This window comes from Schistocerca piceifrons, chromosome 3 (assembly GCF_021461385.2).
Source record: "Schistocerca piceifrons isolate TAMUIC-IGC-003096 chromosome 3, iqSchPice1.1, whole genome shotgun sequence".
In the NCBI taxonomy this organism is placed as follows: Eukaryota; Metazoa; Arthropoda; class Insecta; order Orthoptera; family Acrididae; genus Schistocerca; species Schistocerca piceifrons.
Window position 1 is genome coordinate 520,629,155 of NC_060140.1, and position 22,756 is coordinate 520,651,910.

At 41.2% G+C, this 22,756-nt stretch overlaps 1 protein-coding gene across 1 annotated transcript in view; it reads right to left on the minus strand.

Moving 5' to 3' along the window:
* The window catches only part of LOC124787979 (nucleoporin Nup188), a 264,531-nt gene that overhangs the window by 58,453 nt on the left and 183,322 nt on the right, over positions 1 to 22,756 (minus strand). Inside the window, exons 17-19 of the mRNA XM_047254995.1 lie at positions 20,502 to 21,091; positions 19,290 to 19,447; positions 6,987 to 7,324 (exon numbers count right to left, since the gene is read on the minus strand). Of these exons, the coding sequence (XP_047110951.1) occupies positions 6,987 to 7,324; positions 19,290 to 19,447; positions 20,502 to 21,091 (1,086 nt within the window). The remainder of the gene's footprint in view (positions 1 to 6,986; positions 7,325 to 19,289; positions 19,448 to 20,501; positions 21,092 to 22,756) is intronic.

The following is a 22,756-nucleotide window of genomic DNA, read 5'->3' on the forward strand; positions in this document are numbered from 1 at the left end:
ACAGGAAAGTACGAGTTAATGTGCCTAAATACACTATGTGATCAAAAGTATCCAGACACCTGACTGAAAATGACTTACAAATTCGTGGTGCCCTCCATCGGTAATGCTGGAATTCGATATGGTGTTGGCCCACTCTTAGCATTGATGACAGCTTCCACTCTCACAAGCATATGTTCAATCAGGTGCTGGAAGGTTTCTTGGGGAATGGCAGCCCATTCTTCACTGAAGGCCGCATTGAAGAGAGGTATCAATGTTGGTCGGTGAGGCCTCGTACGAAGTCGGCATTCCAAAACATCAGAAAGATGTTCTATAGGATTCAGGTCAGGTCTCTGTGCAGGCCAATCCATTACAGGGACGTTATTGTTGTGTAACCATTCCGCCACAGGCCGTGCATTTTGAACAGGTGCTCGATCGTGTTGAAAGATGCCATCACCATTCCCAAATTGCTCTTCAACAGTGAAAAGCAAGACAGTGCTTAAAACATCAGTGTAGGCCTATGTTGTGATAGTGCCATGCAAAACAACAAGGGTACAAGCCCCCTCCATGAAAAATACGACCACACCATAACACTATGGCCTCTTCAAATTTTACTGTTGGCACTACACATGCTGGTAGATAACGTTCACTGGACATTCACCACACCCACACCCTACCATCAGATCACCACATTGTGTATCATGATTCATAACTCCACACAACGTTTTTCCACTGTTGAATTGTCCAATGTTTACGCTCATCAAATTACGCGAGGTGTCATTTGGCATTTACCGGTGTTATGTGTGGTTTATGAGCAGCTGCTTGACCATGAAATCCAAGTTTTCTCACCTCTCGCCTAACTGTCATAGTACTTGCAGTGGATCCTAATGCAGTTTGGAATTCCTGTGTGATGGTCCGGATAGATGTCTGCCTATTACACATTACGACCCTCTTCAACTATCGGCAGTCTCTGTCAGTCAACAAACGAGGTCGGCCTGTACACTTTTGTGTTGTTTGTGTCCCTTCACGTTTCTACTTCACTATAACATTGGAAACAGTGGACCTAGGGATGTTTAGGAGTGTAGAAATATTGCATACAGACACATGACACAAGTGACACCCAATCACCTGACCACGTTCAAAGTCTATGAGTTATGCAGACCATCCCAGTCTTCTGTTTCACAATGTCTTATGACTACTGAGGTCACTGATATGGAGTATCTAGCAGTAAGTGACAGGACAATGTACCTAATATAAAAAAACATTTGTTTCTGGGGGTGTCCAGATACTTCTGATCACGTAGTGTAGGTGACCATGTTTAACACTATTCAATTACACTGCTATTTCTATATTAATTGTCCAAAACACTGCCACTACAAGACTGAATGCCACCTATGGAATTGCAGGCATGTGACACAGTAACACCGTACGGAACATACACTACTGGCCATTAACATTGCTACACCAAGAAGAAATGCAGATGATAAATGGGTATTCATTGGACAAATATATTATACTGGAACTGACATGTGATTACATTTTCATCCAGTTTGGGTGCATAGATCCTGAGTAATCAGTACCCAGAACAACCACCTCTGGCCATAATAACGGCCTTGACATGCCTGGGCATTGAGTAAAACAGAGCTTTGATAGCGTGTACAGGTACAGCTGCCCATGCAGCTTCAACATGATACCACAGTTCATCAAGAGTAGTGACTAGCATATTGTGACGAGCCAGTTGCTCGGCCACCATTGACCAGACGTTTTCAGTTGGTGAGAGATCTGGAGAATGTGCTGGTCAGGGCAGCAGTTGAACATTTTCTGTATCCAGAAAGGCCCGTACAGGACCTGCAACATGCGGTCGTGCATTATCCTGCTGAAATGTCGGATTTCGCAGGGATCGAATGAAGGGTACAGCCACAGGTCATAACACATCTGAAATGTAACGTCCACTGTTCAAAGTGCCGTCAATGCGAACAAGAGGTGACCGAGACGTGTAACCAATGGCACCCCATACCATCACGCTGGGTGATACGCCAATATGGCGATGACGAATACATGCTTCCAATGTGCGTTCACCGCGATGTCACCAAACACGGATGCGACCATCATGATGCTGTAAACAGAACCTGGATTCATCCGAAAAAATGACGTTTTGCCATTTGTGCACCCACGTTCGTTGTTGAGTACACCATCGCAGGTGCTACTTTCTCTGATGCAGCGTCAAGGGTAACCGCAGCCATGGTCTCCAAGCTGATAGTCCATGCTGCTGCAAACATCGCCAAACTGTTCATGCAGATGTTTGTTGTCTTGCAAACATCCCCAACTGTTCACTCAGGGATCGAGATGTGGCTGCATGATCTGTTACAGCCATACGGATAAGACACCTGTCATCTCAACTGCTAGTGATACGAGGCTGTTGGGATCCAGCACGGCGTTCCGTATCATGCTCCTGAACCCACCGATTCCATATTCTGCTAGCAGTCATTGGATCTCGACCAACACGAGCAGCAGTGTCGCGATACAATAAACCGCAATCGTGATAGGCTACAATGTGACCTTTATCAAAGCCGGAAACGTGATGGTACACATTTCTCCTCCTTACATGAGGCACCACAACAACGATTCACCAGGCAACGCTGGTCAACTGCTGTTTGTGTATGAGAAATCGGTTGGAAACTTTCCTCATGTCAGCATGTTGTAGGTGTCACCACCGGCACCAACCTTGTGTGAATGCTCTGAAAAGCTAATCATTTGCGTATCACAGCATCTTCTTCCTGTCGGTGAAATTTCGCATCTGTAGCACATCGTCTTCATGGTGTAGCAATTTTAATGGCCAGTAGTGTATAAGACAACCTCGAATGTAACAACCCCATCCCCCGTTTTAAGAGGCTCATTGAGAAAATTTTGTTTCTAACATATTTTGACTAATGAACATTATAAACTGACGATATTATGAACAGGATAGATTGCTACTCACCATACATTGGAGAATCTGAGTTGCAGATAGGCAAAAAAAAAAGACTGTCAAGCAAGTAAGCTTTCGGCCCAAAAGGCCTTCATTCTAGTCAGGAAAAAAAAAAAAATTAAAAAATAAAAATAAATAAATAAAATTAAAAAAAAAATAAATAAAAAACCACACAAATTTGTGTGAAGAGCATCTTGATCAAATCATCCATGCCGATCATGGGTAAAGACCAGATAATTGTGTGTAAAGCTGAATGTCAGCTGTAATGTCTTGGAAACACTGTTGGAACAATTGAGAATCCAACATATGCACTTGCAAAGTCTGTGTGATATGCGTCCCACAGATGCTTACAAAGGAACAAAAAAAAACCCTTCAAATGGAAATTTGTTGGGACCTGCTGGACCAATATGAAGCTGAAGGTGACAGTTTTTTGAATAGCATCGTCACCAGAGATGAAATGAGGTGTCACCACTATGAGCTGGAATCCAAAGACAGTCCATGGAATGGCGACATGCGAAATCTCCGTCGAAAAAGAAATTCAAGACGCAGCCATCTGCAGGCAAAGTGATGTGCAAAGTCTTCTGCGATAGCCAGGGTGTGGTTCTTTTGGATGTCCTGGAGAAACTGTGAATTCAGCATGCTACAAGACAACACTGACTAATCTGAAAGCCCGAATTCCCAGGATAAGGCCAGAGAAGAAGACCAACTTTCACCTGCAACATAATAACACCACGCTTCACACCAGTTTTGCCACCATGCAACTCACTGCAAAAGTCGGCTGGACTGTCTCACCACATCCATCGTGCAGTCCTGATTAAGTGCCTTCAGACTGCCATCTCTTTGGGCCTCTGAAAGATGGACTATGTGGCGAACATTTTCAAGACTCGGATGCTGTTATCAAAGCTGTTAGGAAGTGGTTAGCCTCAGCTGGTTCTGATTTTTACAAGTGCAGCATGCAGACTCTGGTTCATCACTGGCAAATTTGCATAACGAATGGTGGTGACTATGTGGAGAAATGATGGTCTGTAGCTGAAATATTGCTCTGTTTATCTGTGCTGATGTGATTTATGTATCTGCTGTAGTTTCCATGAATAAAAATAGGAGGAATTACTTTTGGAATGGCCCTCGTGCTTATTTGACAGTCTTTTTGTTGTGCCTATCTGCGACACAGTGTCTCCACTATATGGTGAGTAGCAATCCACCCTTTTGTAATACTGTCATTATTCCAGCCTGGATTTTCCATTGTTCACAATTACGAACTGTTTTAGTGGTATAAAGTATCTGTCTAAAATGTTAAAAGAAGAAATAAAAAGAAATGGTTTACATTAATTTTTATCTCCAGTTCTTTTTTGTTCACTACATAAGCCAGTCATCTGTAGCGCCACTATTTTTAATCCTCGTCATCATAATCATCATCATAATCATCATCACTGGTAACACTAACCGAGTTAATAATTTCACCTAATGAATGAATGTGAGTAGTTCTGTTGACACAAAAATTTAGCTGTGTCCTCCAAATATACTGCAATTTCCAAGGTTGTGGTTATGGTAGGACCTGAGAATGCAGCTGTTTTTTCTTAATATGTAGCAAATTTTGCTTCTTTACTGACTTAAGAATGCGACGCTATTTCTTCATCTCTCACTTCCAAGCATATTATCTGCCTGCTGCTCTCTCACTGGCTGCAAAGAACCAGCAGCTGACACTCTCTTTTGTTCCCATCATACCTCACAGAGAGTGCTGACAAACTTGGTGCACAAAAAATTTACATTGTTGCTGGCACCTGTGTAGACTTTTACTGTCTCTGGCAGAAATACATACTAGTGGTGAGTAGTTGTCCAACTTTAAAGTCAAGTCAGTTCAATTCTGACTACAAACAGATTCATGCAAACTGCAATTTAATTCTGACTGGTGTTCATAAAAAGCTAAGGCAGGTGGCAACATTCGCACAGCACAAAAAATTCGTTGTCCACTTACAGCTCCGCTCACCATATCCGTTTTAATTCTCAGTCAAGTTGGTGTCATTGTTCTCCATCCTACCCTTCTGAATTCTTCAAAATAAATCTGCACATGACCTCAACTGTAAAAGTTTCGTCTGTAGCAAAGACATCCCCTATATTCATCTGCTACAGAACGTAAAAACGTTGACCCTAACAGCAGCAGATTAAGATGCGAATAACAAATTTGGGAAAAACATTCCAACTTATGATCGGGTAAATATGGTATATAAGGAGAGCACAATCAACTGAGAAATCACTCTGCAAATGATATGGACTGCAAATGGCAAAATCCTTTGACATAAGTGATGTTGGCAAAGGGCAGATTGCTATGGCCTTGCACCTGGAAAGAACATTTTGGAAATGGCGAAACTGGTTAGCTGTTTGCTTGCTACTATTGTGAGTATCTATAGAAAGTAACTCAAGCACAGTCATTCCATGAGTAGGTGATGAGGTGTTGGATGACCATGTCTCATCATAGAATATGGAGGTTGGAGGATTGCCCAATCCCTGATGTAGATAGGAGGAAATTTGTGGCAGATGTTGCAACTGAATATAATGCTCATGCAGACACAAGTGCTTTGGAGAACACTGTTCAGCACACGTTATTGAACAGGAGCTCCACAGCAGACAACCCTGACATGTTTCCATGTTGAGTCAATGACATCATCAATTACAATTTTAGTGAACATGAGATTACTGTAATTGGAACATAGATCAATGGAAAAGTGGTACCTAATAGAGATCTTGTTAGACCAGACTGACGGTCATGTCCGGTTACAACATTATTGAGGCTGCCTGAAACATGGATTGTACCAGAGATGCAAGCTGGTGTGGGCAATATTACACAATGGGGGACACTCACTTGGGTTTCTATGGGATTATGGTACTAAGTGAGGGCACCATCATTGCTGTAGACTATGTGAAAATTAGCCTGGACTGTTTCCATCCCTTCACGCTTAACATCCAACAACCAACAGCGATGGCACCCTCCAGCACAATAATTCTCCATTTCACAAGGACATAATCAAGCCAAAGTGGTTTTAGGAGCTTGATAGTCAACTTATGTCAATGACTTGGCCACAAATTCACATGATCTGAAACCAAAGGAAACATACAGAATGCTATCAGGCACCAACACCAGTTCACAATTTACAGGAATCACATGATCTATGCATAGACATCTGGTGCCACATATGTCTGGAAACATACGGATGACTTGTCGAATCCATGCCACACAGAATCGCTGCTGTATTGTGATCCAAATGTGCACAAACATGATGTTAATCACAACTGTATTGTGATCCAAATGTAGATTGGGTTGGGTTGATTTGGGGGAAGAGACAAAACAGCAAGGTCATCGGTCTCAGCGGATCAAGGAAGAATGGGAAAGGAAGTCAGTTGGGCCATGTCAAAGGAACCATCCTGGCATTTGCCTGAAGTGATTTAGCGAAATCATGGAAAACCCAAATCAGGATGGCCAGACATGGGATTGAACCGTCATCCTCCCAAATGCGAGTCCAGTGTGCTAACCACTGCGCCACCTCGCTCAGTGATCCAAATGTGGACAAACATGTTGTTAAGGAGGTGGTCATAATGTTTTGGCTCACCAAGGTAGATTACAGCACATTCATAACTTTACAAATCTTTCAACTAAAATATGGTGAAACTTTTCCTATACTACCTAAATCTAGACTACATTGTGCTCATTTCCTGGAAAAATGATACATACTATAAAACAATACCAGTTCAATATTAGAGAGAGAGAGAGAGAGAGAGAGAGAGAGAGAGAGAGAGAGAGAGAGAGAGAGTAGTGAAATAAGGGGAAGTGTATTTGTAGCTGACTTTTTCAGTTCACAGGCAGTTGTAACAAAAAGAAAAACTAGTGCCATTGGTAGATACTACAGAAAATGTTGCATCACACACACACACACACACACACACACACACACACACACACACACGTTATTATTTCAACGAACTCAGTTACAATGTGTGTAGTAATTAGACTTCTAGAATATTTTATAGCTATTCATAGAAAACTTACCATGCCTATTTCACGTATGTGAGACAGAATTCTTCCATATGTCTGAAGCAGTGTTGGGATTAAACTTGAACATCTGTAATTATTAAGCCAGATTTGTCTTCCCTGAAATTGCATCAAAAATTTGCGAAGAAGACATAATGAAAGAATGCAGCTTCCAGCTTTTTCAGTTTCTTTAGATGATGCTACTTCTGAGGTATTAAGCCAATTTTCGATTTCCTTTGAACCATGTTTCCCTTCTTCTGTCATTGCTTCTTTAATAACAGGCTTCTCCAAGCTTGTCATTTCAAAAGTCACAATAGAAGATATTGCATATAATGTACTTTCAGATGCAAAGTCATCTGTAAAAGAGATGTTACACTCAGGTCTAGGAAGACACAAATGAGGATATATTAATATTATATAATATTAATAAAATCAAAATAAAAAATAGCTACGTCAATATCTGTACTATTGTGGGGAACACAAGTAGCTGCAATTGTGTTTTTTTTATCCACTTAATATTAACTCGTTATCGATACTTTGATTGTAATGAAAATACTAGTAGAATGTAATTAGCTTAGAAGTAGAAGTCACACACACACACACACACACACACACACACACACACCTGTACATCCACACTGTATTTACTGTTCTGAGACGGTATATGCACTTGCACTGGTGAGTTCAAGCAGCACACAATGATAATGATGATGCAGGGCAATGGATAGGAAGAGGGTGACAGAACAGATCAAGGGGAGACTGTGAAGGGGGTGTGGGTGAAGAATGAGTCAAGTTAGCATCTTCGGGTAATATAGGGTAGGAGGTTTGTGGAGATTCAGCCACGGAGGATTACAGGACTCAAGGATGTGTTGAGAGGGTAATTCCCATCTAAACAATCCACAGAAGCTAGCATTAGGGACAAGATCTATATGAAACAGGCCACAAAGTAGTCACTGCAATCAAGCTTGTTGTGCTCTGCTACATGTTCTGCCACTGGATAGTCAACTCTGTTCTTGGCCACAGTTTGGCAGTGACCAATCATTCTGGTGGACAGTTGGATGGCAGCCATGTCCACATAAAATGCTGTGCAGAAGTTGCAGCAGAGCTGGTATATGAAATGACTGCTTTCACATGTGGCCCTGCCTCTGAGAGCACTGCCTGTGACAAGACTGTTGTGGGATGTATTGAGTGGGTGTCTCAGAGAGGTCTTGCAAAGGTTGGGACTGGGTGTGGCATAAAGATGGATCTGGATGTTACTTGCATGGAGTGGGTTGCAGAATATCACTCTGAGAGGGATGGGAAGGATTGTGAAAGGATATTCTATTTCCAGACACAATGATGTATAGTTGAGCCTCTGGTAAAGGATACTGTATAGTTGTGCCATCCCACGATGATATTCGATGAGGAGGGGATGCTCCTTTACAGTTTTTGGAGATATTAGGAGGATTAAAGAAAATAGCACAGGAAATCTCTCTGCAGATTTAGAGTTTTGGGGGATAGTGTCAGTTTGTGAAGACCTTACTGACACCATCAGCATACTGGGCAAGGGAATTCTGGTCACTGGATATGTGCCAGCCACAAATGGCTAGCCTACATGGGAGAGATTTTTTGGTGTGGAAGAGATCAGATAATACATACAGTGATCAAAATTCAGGGGGGGAGACCAAACTGCTTGGTCATTGGTCCGGACCAAGGCAGTGGTGCTTTTGGCTGAGGACAGGTGAAGTGAATGGAGGAGAAGGTGTTGAGGAATGAGGATTTAGTATCTTGGCAGTGGCTTCACATCATGTCACATCGTGAAGATGTCATCAACGAAACTGAACCAGACAAGGGGTTTGGGGTCTGGATGGCTAGGAAGGTTTACTCTAGACGCCTCATAAATGGTTTTGCATAGGAGGATGGGCAAGCAGGTGTACATGGCCATACTGCAGATCTGATGTACATTTTCCCTCAAAGGTGAAGTAGTTATATGCGAGGTCATAATTAATTAGATGTTAAAGGAATGAAGTGGTGTGTTTGGAGTTGGAAGCATATAGGAAGAAGTAGTACTCAATAGTTGTGAGGGCACACACGAGGGATGGTGGTGTTTGGGGAGGTAGCATCAACAGTTATGATTAGAAAACCTGTGGTAATGGGGTTTGGATGGCTGAGTCTCTGTGAGCAAAGTGATGCTTATCTTTAATATGGGAGGAAAACTACAAAGGGGCATTTAAGACTGATGGATTTATGGATTTTGGGAGGTGTGCAAGGGGTCACAGAGGTAAGCAGAGAGATGGATTTGGCCTGGATACTCTGGGGGATCTGAGTAGAGATTGAGGGTCGTACCAGACTCTTAAGGTGAAATCACTATGGCAGTAGCCTTTATCTGCTGGAGGTTGATTAAATAAGGATTTGTCTTGAGAATGTGGAGCGCTGTTTTCTCTTCCGTTCGGAGGTTTGTGCTCCTGGGCAGAGATCCAGGGAGGAAGAGTGAAGGTAACTTTGAGATAAGGAGTTCCTGGTATGTAATCAGGAGGTGATTAGTTGGGAGAGGAGGTGTGTCACATTTGGATGGTGGTATGGACTAGGAGAGGCAAGGTACTATATTGGGACTACGCTGGCTTCTATTGGAGGGACTGGTAGCAAAAAGGGTATCCAGTGTAGGGATTGGGAGAATGAGTAGGCTTTGACAAGTGCAGCATATCTGAACATGGGTGTGGGACTGAAGGTGAGGTCTTTGGATAGGACTGAAACAATCCTACAGATTCTCGCATTCGTATCCAGTGCACTTACAGTTTCTCCCTCTCATGGGTACGCAACTCAATGAAATGATTCGACAAGACAATGCCACCGCCCGGCTCCTCACCCAAGATGATTTTATCACAGATCCTTAATCTTCTGTTGTGTCCTTCTGTATATTATTCTTGTCAGCAGCTTGATGCTTGTTATTACACTTATCTATCCTTGTTATCTTTGGATTGTGTGGATGATGTTTTTCCCAAAAGTATGATCATATGCGTCTAGACTCAGATAACGCACACCAACTTGACTAGTTGGCTGCTTTTTTGGTCTATTATCTATCCCTTCTGCCTCATTTGATCACAAGTCTTTCAAAGGTCTATGAAGCTCTGACTCTAATACTGGATGCTTATGTCTTCCATATTGACTCCATTTCTTCCTCAATCACGTCCTCAGCCAAGTCCTTACCCTCGTAGAGGCATTCAATGTAATCCTTCCATCTATCTCCTCTGTCCTCCACACTTAACAGTGGAAATTCCATTACAAACTTAATATTGATGTCATTGCTTTTACTTTTGCCCAAGGCTGTTTTGAGTTCTCTACCTGCTGAATCAGTCCTTTCAATGACCATATTTCTATTTTCAATTTATTTACATCTTCCCTGCTCTTCCTGATTACTTCACTTCTAAATGACTTATGTTTGTCTATTTCTCTGCCCCTGGACATTTTTGTACTACCTACTTTTGAGGATCAGTAGAAGTATTTTTTCCGTTACCCAAGGCTTCTTCGCAGTTACCTTCCTTGTATCTTTGTTTGTCAATCCAACATCTGTGAGTGCCCTTTTTAGAAGTATTGATTATTCTTCAACTGAAATGCTTAATCATCACACTACCTATAGCCTTAAAATCTTCAAACACATGCCATTAGTCCTTGGTACTTGAGTATCATACTGATCCTTCTGGATGATTTTAACTTCACACAACTTTTCATCATTACAAAATTGCGATCTGAGTGTATATCTACTTCTGAGTGTGCCTTACAATCCAGTATGTGATTTCATCTTCTTGTACCTACAGGTCTTTTCTGAGAATACATCTTCTTCTCCTGAAATTTGAATCACGTATTTACTACTGCAAGCAGAAGTTTACTGCAGAACTCAATTAGTCTTCCTCCTCTCTCATTACTGCAGTGAAGCCAATACTCTCTCATAACTTCTCCTTCCATTCCTTCCCCTAATACTGTGTTCCAATATCCATCATTATTAGATTATCCCAGATGCAGGTCACACAGTTCCCAAGAAGTATAGGCCAGTGTTTTGTCAGCACACATCTGACCTCCAATAGCATACCAGAAATGCCCCATCAGGTTCAGATCAGATGAATTTGGTGGGGAAGTCATCAACATAATTTCACTATCATGTTCATCAAATCACTGTAGCATGGTTTTGGCCTGGTAACACAGAATGTTATACACTGGAAAATACTGTGCATGGAACGGAAGACATCCAGCATGAAGGGATGCAGGTAGTCCCTAATAATGTTCACATAGTTCACAGCTGTCATGGTGCTTCTGATTACTACCACAGGTCCCATGGAAGACCATGTGAATGTCCCCCACAGTGTAACACTGGCCATCAGCCTGAGTCTGCATGGAGTGGCCCATTTTGAGCAGCCGTTTACTTTGAAAATGGCCTGTCTGGGCATGAACATCAACTTGGTTTCACAAGGGATACCACTCACGCAGAGTAGCAAGAATATGGTGTCGCCAAGTGGTATCATAGGCTTTCGTCAGGACAAAAAAGATGGTAATGAGGTGCTGACACTGAGAAAAAGTCATTCGAATGGCAGACTCCAGATAGACCAAGTTGCCAGTGAAGGAGAGACCTTCCCGAAAACTGCCCTGGGACGGAGCCAAAAGGCCCCAAGACTCGAGGAGGCAACACAACCACTGGCTCACCATACATTGCACAGAACATTGGTGGGGCTGACAGGATGATAACTATCCACATCTAGCGGGTTATCACCAGGCTCTAGCACTGGAATGTTGATACTTTCCCGTCATTGCGATGGGACTTCACCATTTGCTCCAGATGTGCTTGTAGATGGCAAGGAGGTGGTGCTGATAATCCACTGCTGGATGTTTAATAATTTGGGAATGGATGCGGTCAGGACCAGGGGTTGCATCAGGACAATCCGCAAGGGTACTGAGGAATTCCCACTCACTGAAGGTAGAATTATCTGGCACAGGGTGGCATGGAGCAAAAGACAGATGTTATCATTCCACCCACTGTTTTAGGAGACATAAGATGGGGCAGTAATTCTCAGATGCAGAGGTGCAAGCATTATGCTCGGCAAGACACTCAGCAATTGGTCTGGACCAGCTTATACAGCTCCATGTGTGGAAATTTCAGGTATACCTATAGGAGTCTGATATGCATAAAGGCATCTGAACTGGGTCCAAATCTGGGAAGGAGAGGTTCGTGTGGCAATGGTGGAGATGTATCTTTCCCAACACTCCTGCTTCTGTCATTTGATGAGCTGACAGAATTGGACGCACAGCCATTTGAGGGCAATGAGATGTTCCAGCAACAGATGACGCTTATGAAGTTGAAGGGCTCACCTACAATCTCTAATGGAAACAGCAATTTCAGACGACCACCAAGGTATCGACTTCTGCCGGAGGCAACCTGAGGAACAAGGGACGGAAAATTCAGCTGCGGCAACAAAGGCAGTAGTGATGGTGTGGATCACCACATCGATGTTGCCATGCAATGCAGATTCAATGGTGATAATAGGGGTGAAAGCGTCCCAGTCAGCCTTGGTAAGAGCTCACCTGGACAAGCGTCCAGATGAGTGATGGTGGGGTAGCGAAAGGTAGAGTGGAAAGTGGTCACTACCACACAAGTCATCGTGAGCTCTGCTGTGGATAGACGGGAGAAGGACAAGACTGCAAACCAAGAAATCAATGGCTGAGTATGTGCCTGTGCCATACTGAAATGAGTCGAGGCATCTGTACTGAGTAAGGATATCCTCGATATTTTTACCATGGCCAGTAACCTCAGATCCACTACAAAGGCTTATGGACGTTAAAATCGTCCAGAAATAGAAAAGGTATGGGGGTGGTGGGTGGTTGGGAGATTAGTGCAGCTAATACATGGTGTGGCACTTCACCATCTGGAGGAAGGTACATGTTACAGATGGTAATTTCCTGCATTGTCCTCACCCTGACAGCCACTGCTTATAAATGTCTTTGAAGGGGGCACACGTTTGCTACAGACAGAGGTACGGACTTAGATACAAACTCTACCTGACAGTCTGTCACAGCCAGTATGGTTTTTGTAGTACCCCTGATAGCCATGAAGGGCGGGGGTCCACATTGCGGAAACCAGGTTTTCAGAAGGGCCATACAAAAAGCAGGTATGACACTTAAAGAGTTCTAACTCATCCAGGTGGGAAACGAAACCAATGCAAATCCACTGGAGTATGACACTTTCTGTCACCTGGGTTGGTTGGTTGTTTGGGGAAGGAGACCAGACAGCGTGGTCATCGGTCTCATCGGATTAGGGAAGGAAGTCGGCCGTGCCCTTTCAGAGGAACCATCTCGGCTGTCACCTGGGAAGACATGAAGGTACCAAGGAGGCAGATTACTCCTCAGGGTCACTTGCCACCAGCGGATGAGTGCTCACACCCAGCACCATTGTGTCTGAGGTGTCGGTGAGATCTAGGAACTCAGGGATGTCAGAATCTCCATCTCGTCCTCGGAAGCAGAACTATTAGAGAGTGGTGGTGCAAAGGCCACCCAAGTCTCCAGTTTCCTATCAGACTACTACTTTGTTTGTTTGCCCTCTCACTACTCTTCAGATAATTTTGGGAGATGTGTAGGACAGACCCTAAAAGGGGACCATCAAGTGATTAGGTTGAAATGTGGGAGACACTCTTTAGTCGCCTCTTACGAGATGCAGGAATATCTTGGGCCTATTCTAACCGCGAACCAACAACGGGAATGCATAAGAGAGAGAAAATGGCAGATCCTAATGTCTCTTCTAGATGTACAGGCCATGCTGGTTCTCGTAAGTTAAACATCTCCATGGATCACTTTATGGGGAACAGATATAGACTGGTAGCTCTTGAATTCACACTGAAGACAGCATGGTAAGTCAATGTCTGCTACCTTGTTAACTAAATGTATTATGGATGATATGAAGATTGACAGACTGACAAGACAAGTTATGACAATGACGGGGAACATGATGGCATTACATGGGAGCAATATTGCATACGGACCAAACTCTTAGATTTGGAAGTACTGAAGTTTGGTTAGGAGCGCTATGACCCTAACCCTGCTAAGTCATGTCTTGCCAGACTCTACAGGGTCTAATTTCATCAAAGCTCAAAACTGCAGTGTTGTTATCAGAACTGAGTAAAGTGGAATGCTTGAACCAGAGACTTTGAATATTCTGTAACAAGCTAGGATTTGACTTCCTACATTTACACCATAGTATTGGGAACTGTATGGTCACCATAAATGGGTCCCAGATGCACTACATGGCAGGAGCTGCCGCCCAGGTAGATGACTGTGTGTGGGGCATACACAAGGGACTTTTAGACTGTGTGACTCTCCTCCCTACCCATATAATGATAGTAATAACAGACCTCAGTATTGGTATGAGATATCAAAGAAATGGCCCTCATCAATGAGACTGCTAAAATCCTAGAAACCCAATGCCAAAACATTTGTAATAATTTCCAAGAGTTGGAAGCATTCCTAAGAAGAAGTGGAGCTCACATAATATTAGTTACAAAAAGCTGGCTACAAAACCAAAATTGACAGCAGTGAGATTTGTTCAGCTAAAACTAACTGTGTATCAAAATCCTACGCCAATAGGAAATAGTGGCAATATATTTGTTACAGTATGGAAGAAACTCAAAGTTACTGAGATAGAAATTGAAGCTGTGTATGAGGATGTTTTAGCAATACTCAGTGTCAAGGGTTTCTACTACAGATCACCAGTCTCAGCCAACAATCAGTTGGGATAGTTGCAGTTTTGTAAGTTGCGAACATGGCACAACAGCCTCAAAAATAATATTAAATGCTTTATCTGAAAACTACCTATGAGGAGAGAGTCTGAATGTTCCCTCATGACAGAAGTATATTAGATCTCTTAGCAACTGACCTGTCCTCTTTGAGGATGTCCACATTTATACTGGGATCAGTGGTATAGGAACAATGATTCTCAAACTACAAATAACAACTAAAAGAAACAAAGATTTACAGGCACAATACACAAGAGAAAGAGGCAGTACTGTCATAATGTAAGGAAAACCTTGAAACTTGTATTTGTGGACATGGGCATGTAGAGAAACTGTAGCTCTAGTTTACAAGAATAGCTGACCGAGAACCGGATAGGTATGAATCTATTAGGACAATTCACGATGGACTGAACCATCTAAGAAACACCTAAAGACAGTAACTGACTACCATTGGAAAATGGTCCAGTCTTGAGGCATTCTTCATATGTAATCTTTCATACATTGTGGTGCATTCAGAGTGTGCCAGCTTCTTTCATTTGTAGATTTAGTGATTGCTTTTGATAATGTAGACTAGAACACACACTTTGAAATTTTATAGGTCACAGGAATAAAATAGAGGAAGAGAAAAGTTGACTGGAACTTTTACAGTAACCAGACTACAACTATAAGAGCTGAGGGACATGCAGTAGTCAAAATAGGGTGAGACAAAGTTTTAGCCTGTCTCTCATATTATTCAATATGTTCGTGAAGCAGGCAGTAAAGGAAACCAGAAAGACATTTGGAAAGATAATTATAGTACAGGGAGAAGAAACAAAAATTTTGAGGATTGCAAATGACAGTCAGATATGGCAAAAACTTTAAAGGTAAGTTGAATGTACTGGATAATGTCTTGGAAAAGTTATTGCAAGATGAACAGCAACAAAAGTAAGACAGGGGCAATGGAATATAGTCAAATTAAATCAGCCAATGCTGAGCAAAATAGATTGGGAAATGAGGCAGTGAACACTGTATACGAGTTTTGCTATTTGGGAAGCAAAATAACTTATGACAGCAATAGTAAAGTTGATGTAGTGTTGTACAGTATACATATATGGACGGAATAGAAGCTTTACGAATATGGTGCTACACAAGATCGCTGAAGATTAGGTACACTGAGCAGATAACTAACGAGTAGGTACTGAATTAAGCTGGGGAGGGGGGAGGGGTGGCACAAAAATCTGTAGAGGGAGACAAAGGCTCAACTACAACAAGCAGTTTCAGGTGGACATGGACTGCAGTACTTACGTGGAGATAAAGAGGTATACACATGATAGACTAGATGGAAAGCTACATCAAACCAATCCTCAGTCTGAAAACCACCACCACCACCACCACCACCACCACCACCACCACAACCAACAACAACAACAGCTCCACATGATGTTAATAAGGGTTAATGATATACTGCATCATATTCTTTGGAAACCAAGAAATATTGCAGCTACCTGAATGCCTTGATCCACTGCTTTCAGTTTGTCATGTGAAATAAGCATAAGTCACATTTTACATGACCGATGTTTTCAGAATCAATGCTTGTTGACATGGAACAAGTCATTCTGTTTGGGATTCTTCATTACCTTTGAGCTCAGAACATGACCCACTATTCTAACACAATGTAAATCGACAGATAAAAAAGTCTATTCGCCAAGCAGGGACATGGGAACACACACACACACACACACACACACACACACACAGGGTTTAACATTTACAAGTTTCTGGGCCAGTGGCTCCTTGTTCTCACAGAAGAGCTAAATGGGAAGGAAGAGGAGTGAAGGAAAATGACTGGAGATGTTTAGGGAAAGGGGTATAATTCAGGAAAGTTGTGCAAAACCCGAGTCAGGGGAGATTTACTGGAAGGGTTGAGAAGGAAAGACTGATTGGTGGGGGCTGCACCGGATGAGATTTGAAAATCTGAGAGCTTAAAGGTGGAAGACAGGGTAATATGCAAGACAGACAGTACTACTAAAACATCGTTCACGAGTTAATAAAAGTGAAAAGCTAAGTGCATTGTATGTAAGACCAGCTACACACTTCCTTCCACATCAAACCTACTAAAATACTTACACTTTGACAGTTGCTATCCATTCCATGTCAAACATTCCCTCCCATATAGCCTTGGCATTTGAGGCAAACATATTTGTTCAGATGCAGACTCTTTACAGCAATACACCACCAGTCTCACTTCAGCCTCCACTGGACATAATTACCTCAACAACCTAGTTGAAAAGCAGATTTCCCAGGCCATCACATCCAATCTGGGTACTACTGATCCCTCCAAAAAACAACTTCAGAGCACACCACTTGTCACCCAGTGTTATCCTGCTCTTAAATGTATTAATCAGCTACTTCGACAAGAACACAACTTCCTAAAACCATCCCCTGAAATGAGATCCATTTTGTCTGAGATTGTACCCACCACACCTAGAATAGCTTTTCATCACACTCTCAATTGCCGCAATATCCTTGTCAGACCGTACGTTCCTTTGGCACCCATCTCACTACCCTATTCCTCCTACCCTGGGAACATTCCCCTGCAAGACTTGCTCTACACATCCTCCTACCACCACCTATTCCAGTCCTGTAACTGGTAAAACATATACTATCAAAGGGAAAGCCAGCTGTGAAACGACACGTTATATACCAGCTGTTATGTAAACGCTGTTCGGCCTTTTCCTCGGCATGACTACCACCCAGTTATAAGTCAGGATGGGCATAGGCAGAAGGTGTATACAGGCAACACACAACATCCTGTTGCAGAGCATGTTGTACAACATGACAGTCATGACTTCGGTGCCTGTTTCACCACACATGCCATCTGAATTCTTCCCCAAGGCAACAGTTTCTCAGAACTCCCAAAGTGGGAACTAGCACTGCAACATGTCTTTGGTTCTTGCCACTCACCTGGCCTTAATTTATATTCCTTTCTTCACTCCATCTTTCATTTTCGGATCTGTCTATTTTTCGACATCCCCTCACCCATCACTGTTACATACAATGTTATTACCTCATGCACAACGTTTCAGTAGTAATACCTGTCTTGCATATTATCCTGTCTTCCACCTTTAAGCTCGCAGGTTTTCATATCTCTATGGGTACAGTCCCCAAGAGTCAGTCTTTCCTTCTGTTCCCGTCCGGTAAGTCTTCCCTGACCCAGGGTTCTGGGTTACCTATCTGAACTGAGCCCCTTTCCCTAAACCTCTTCACCCCTCTTCCTTCCCATTCAACTCTTCCGCCAGAAGAAGGAGTCACTGGCTCCGAAAGCTGGTAAAAGTTAAAGCCTTTTGTGTGTGTGTGTGTGTGTGTGTGTGTGTGTGTGTGTGTGTGTGTGGGGGGGGGGGGGGGGGGGGGCACGCGGGCGCGCGCGCGTGTATACCTGTCCTTTTTTTCCCCCTAAGGTAAGTCTTTCCGCTCCCGGGATTGGAATGACTCCTTACCCTCTCCCTTAAAACCCACACCCTTACGTCTTTCCCTCTCCTTCCCTCTTTCCTGATGAAGCAACCGTGGGTCGCGAAAGCTTGAATTTTGTGTGTGTGTTTGTTTGTTTGTGTCTATCAACATATCAACGCTTTCATTTGGTAAGTTACATCATCTTTGTTTTTAGATACATTTACATTATATTATCAATAACTATTCTATAACAAATGGTTGACACTGATCTTGGTCAGCTAATTTGTGAAACACTTCTTCAACCTTTCCTGCACACACACATAAGAGACCTGTGCTTGTTCCAACTACAGGTCATAGATTATTTGTTCTCATGAACTATGGCATATAATGATTAAAAGAGGCATTAACTCTCATACAAATTATTTATAGAATCTTACAGGGAGTCCATTGGTTCCTGAGGCCTTGTTCTGTCATAGATTTCGGCTGTTTCTCAGCATCAGTGGGGAGTTGCTCAATTCCAGAGATTTCAGCTGTTTCTCAATGTCACTGACACTAATATCCGTAATATAGTGATGTGATAGTTAAACTGTGACAACACTACTAGATTTTCCTTTATAAAGGGTTATTTGAAAACTAATATTGTACTTTTGTGACATAACTGTATTCTTACATAATATATTCTGAAATAAGAATTGTTAAAACATATTTCAAATGTTACCGTAGTCCTCTAAATCGTGGCAAATCAGGCAAAAATGATACAAGATATTTGACTACAAATTCATGTAGTCTAGTTTCTGTAGTTTTTATTCACTATATTTGGATTTAATTAATTGTTTATTGAAAATCCTAGCATTTGAAAAAAAATTCTAACTTCACATATCAGCCTCAGGCCATATAAATTGTATTACTACCTATTTTGACCTATTATTTGAAGCAGAAATATTTAATACTGAGAACAAAAATATAAAATTACAAGATGGTCACTGTGTGTCCTTTTGGGAATATGTCTAGTCTGTGTAAGTTAGCACTTGAGTTTGGTACGATTCATCTGCCGCAATAAGTAATCAATATTATAAGGATTTTTCCTAAAATTTCAGAATAACATAGTTACTCAGTATCCATTAAATAAAATAATTTTACTTGCCTTCTTGGAGTTGCTTACTACACCTTCCATACAACTGGATGCACAATGTCAATATAAGTTCTCGTACATTTTGTGTCATGACTGAATATGAAACAACTAGGTACTGAAGCAGATTCATTAACTGCACTTTTGTAAGTTCTTTATTGCAGTGGCATGTGCTGAAAATTGAATAGTTTTTTTGTTAACCAGAACATTACTCATAATTAAGAACACATTTGCTTCTTTTTCTAAGATACGCAGGGAGAATTACATGTAAGTGGCATAATCACCTAAACTATGAAAGCAAAAATATATACAGCTGTTTGAAAAGGTAAGCAACTAGATGAAAAAATTGCTTTTACAAAGAGACAACTTTTCGTTCATAATAGATTTAAACAGCGTATATGGCAAGTAATCTCCAAATGCAGTACCAGTTACATGAATGTCATAAATCAAGAAATTGAAAGCACTTTCTGTAAGGCATGCCACAAAGATAAAACACAGAATCATAGGAGGAGGGGAAAAAAGGAACAACAATTGATAGCAATATAATAAATTTTCTGTTTACTATGTAAGTGCTTAAGTACACTTCTACTTCAGTTGTTTATAATGAATTCTGTCCCAATTCTTTTATACACGACACCACCTCAATTTTCTAATTCAGACAAATTGAACATTTTTATGAGTTATATACAGCACTTTCTTCTTGTCTGAGTGTTACTTAATCTTCAAAGAATTATATCACTTAACTTTAACAGCTTTGAACAAACAGGTGCATGTGACATGGACTAGTAATTAATGTCATGTCAATTTAAAAAAACCTCCTGTGTCTACTAATTTGACTCACTCTCTTTACTAATCACTTTTTTTGTGTCTACACTAACAGATTTCTGTCATAATCATCTCATGTGCATTTGTATGGAATATGTAATTAGAAAGAGCTACATTCCCTCATTGGAGTAGCTCAACTACATAATTTAAAAATTGGACTTTCTTTTTACCACACACAGTAAAACATATGATCAATGTTTTAAGCTCAAATTTGGTGATTTTTCAGTTAGTCACATAATTTAAAACAAGAGAGTAAGAAAGAAATAAGCAGATGTTTCAGTCAGTCACACTATTTTGAAACCAGAAGGAAAGAAAGAAAGAAGGAAAGAAAGAAGTAAGTAGTTTATAACTGACCACCTAAGTGCAGATACAAAGCTCATAGATATAAAATAGTTTCCTCACCAATGCCACTCATTAACTACAAGCAGATACGCTTCCGCCAAAATAGTAAACAGCCGTGCATCATCATTTCCCACCTCCAGTTGTAAAACACTCATTAAATCATGTGACAATAACTCCTTCTGATATGCAGACATTGATATTTCTGCATGTTTTAGAACCATGGCAAGAAATTGCTTCCATGATGTGAGGAGCTTTATCTTTTCATCCATATCCAAACTAACTCCTGTTTGCTTCTTTTTATAAATATTGTTTTCAATAGCCTTTCTACGAGTCTGTGGCACTAATTTACTTTTACTACTTTGTGAGTTGTCAGTGTTATCTGTCATTGCTCTTTTCCCACTTCTTTCTGCTTCAGGAGTGATTCCACTAGTTGATGTGGTGTCCTCAGGCTTTCTTTTGCCAGGAGAAACTGTTTTGTTGACTGCTGAAGAGCCTGGTTGGGCATCACTTGCACTTCGTAATCCATGTTCTTCACACTCTTCGATGTTGCCAACATTATGGTGTTTCTCAACAGCTATTCCAAATATTGCTTTATTCAAACCAATGTTCCATTTTGGTTCTAGGCTCTCCACAAGCAAAGATGATATATACTGAAAATAAATTAAATAAATTATTGTGCTGTTACCACAAAAATAATGCATACAAAAAATAATGGAGGTGTGATTTCATTAGTAAGGAAGTAGTTTATAAAGGGCAAAGGACTGTGACATCCTCCCTCCACTTATTTCTTTTAAAACCTGGTGTGGGACCTGCTTGGCAAAATTCGTTACTTCACAGAAACTTATTTGGAAAATTATCCACTTATCTGATTCTTCTGAGATTTAACTTCTTAATTCTTGTGACCCCTTGGTGGAAAACTATGCGCTCCTAAATGTGCTAGTTGCACCTGAGAGTCAATCAGGGTGAACTTTCATTAAGTGACAGAATGCTTATTCTAGACTGAAGTTACATGAATTCTGTAAACAACACATTAGGACCCCTGCATAAACAAGTTGTTAACAAATTCAAATTTTCTTATGACAAACTGAGTGGAATTAATTAGTACTAAAAAGGCCAGTGATTTTAGTTTTACAGGAAACTATATCCAAATATGAGTGATCTAAATAATTTTTAGAAAATCTTCTTTAAGTGCAGTGTTTGATAGTAAATGTTTCAATCAAAGAGCACACAACAAGTGTACATAATTTTCAAGTGAACCAAGCTAGCCCACCATCATATTTATGTCGAACCTTTGAAAAATAGAACACATTGTATTAGTGGGGGCTTTTATAGACTGTAACCAGTTTTATGAAACTGATATTTTACGATACATAAACATCTGTATGAGGACAGATCTCTGCTGATTGTACTGGGAGAGACCTGTAGAGAAGAATGTGGCATCTTTATTGGCATATAAATAGCTGAATGAGAAGGTTATCAGCACACTTGCTAAAATAATCAAAGAGAAATGTGACTCAATATGTAAAACTTAAAAAATAAAAAAAATTTAGGAACCCTCCTGGGTTGATTGGCACAATCACAGAATCATGCAAGATGTAAATTTGAAGAGTGACCAAAAAATCTGGACAGAGTACAAAGAGAATGTTAAAACAACAACTGATGAAAATGTGGATCACTGCTTACAGAAAACCTTGATGAGCCAATAACCTTGACAACACATTCGACACTCTTCTTAATAATTTAGGAAACTGACTGGGGAGTTTGCAAAATCTTAGGACTGAAAGCACATTTGTCTTGGCATCTATTAAAATGGAAGGTAGATCACTTGGTGATAGGACTCTTTCCTCTTTCAGTTAAAGTGTGGCTTACTGAATTCTGTATGCCACATGCACTGCATATTGAAGAGGCCTCTCACTAGAGCTAGAAACCATGCATTCTGGACTATGTCCCACCCACAGGTAAGTGAGAAGGATTTCTTCTCATCTCTGTGGTTGGAAGGGAAGTATGTCACAGCCAAGAAGTTGACTTCTGTAGCTGTTGTCACTTACAACCACTATTCATTCCACCAACTCATAACTCTATACATCAACAGTGACTATAACTTATAAAAGGACAGTATATAAAACCACAGTACTTTAAGTACATCATTCCATTGTTATCTAATCTCTTATTTCATTTCCCTGAATTCGCATGTGGTCTCATACACAGAAAATGACACCTCCTTTCCCTTCCCCAGCCTCTGCAGGCAAAGAAAGGTTCCTGGGTAAGTTGGACTTGTTTTTCTGTTGGGTAAATGTGTTACATACATTGAAGAA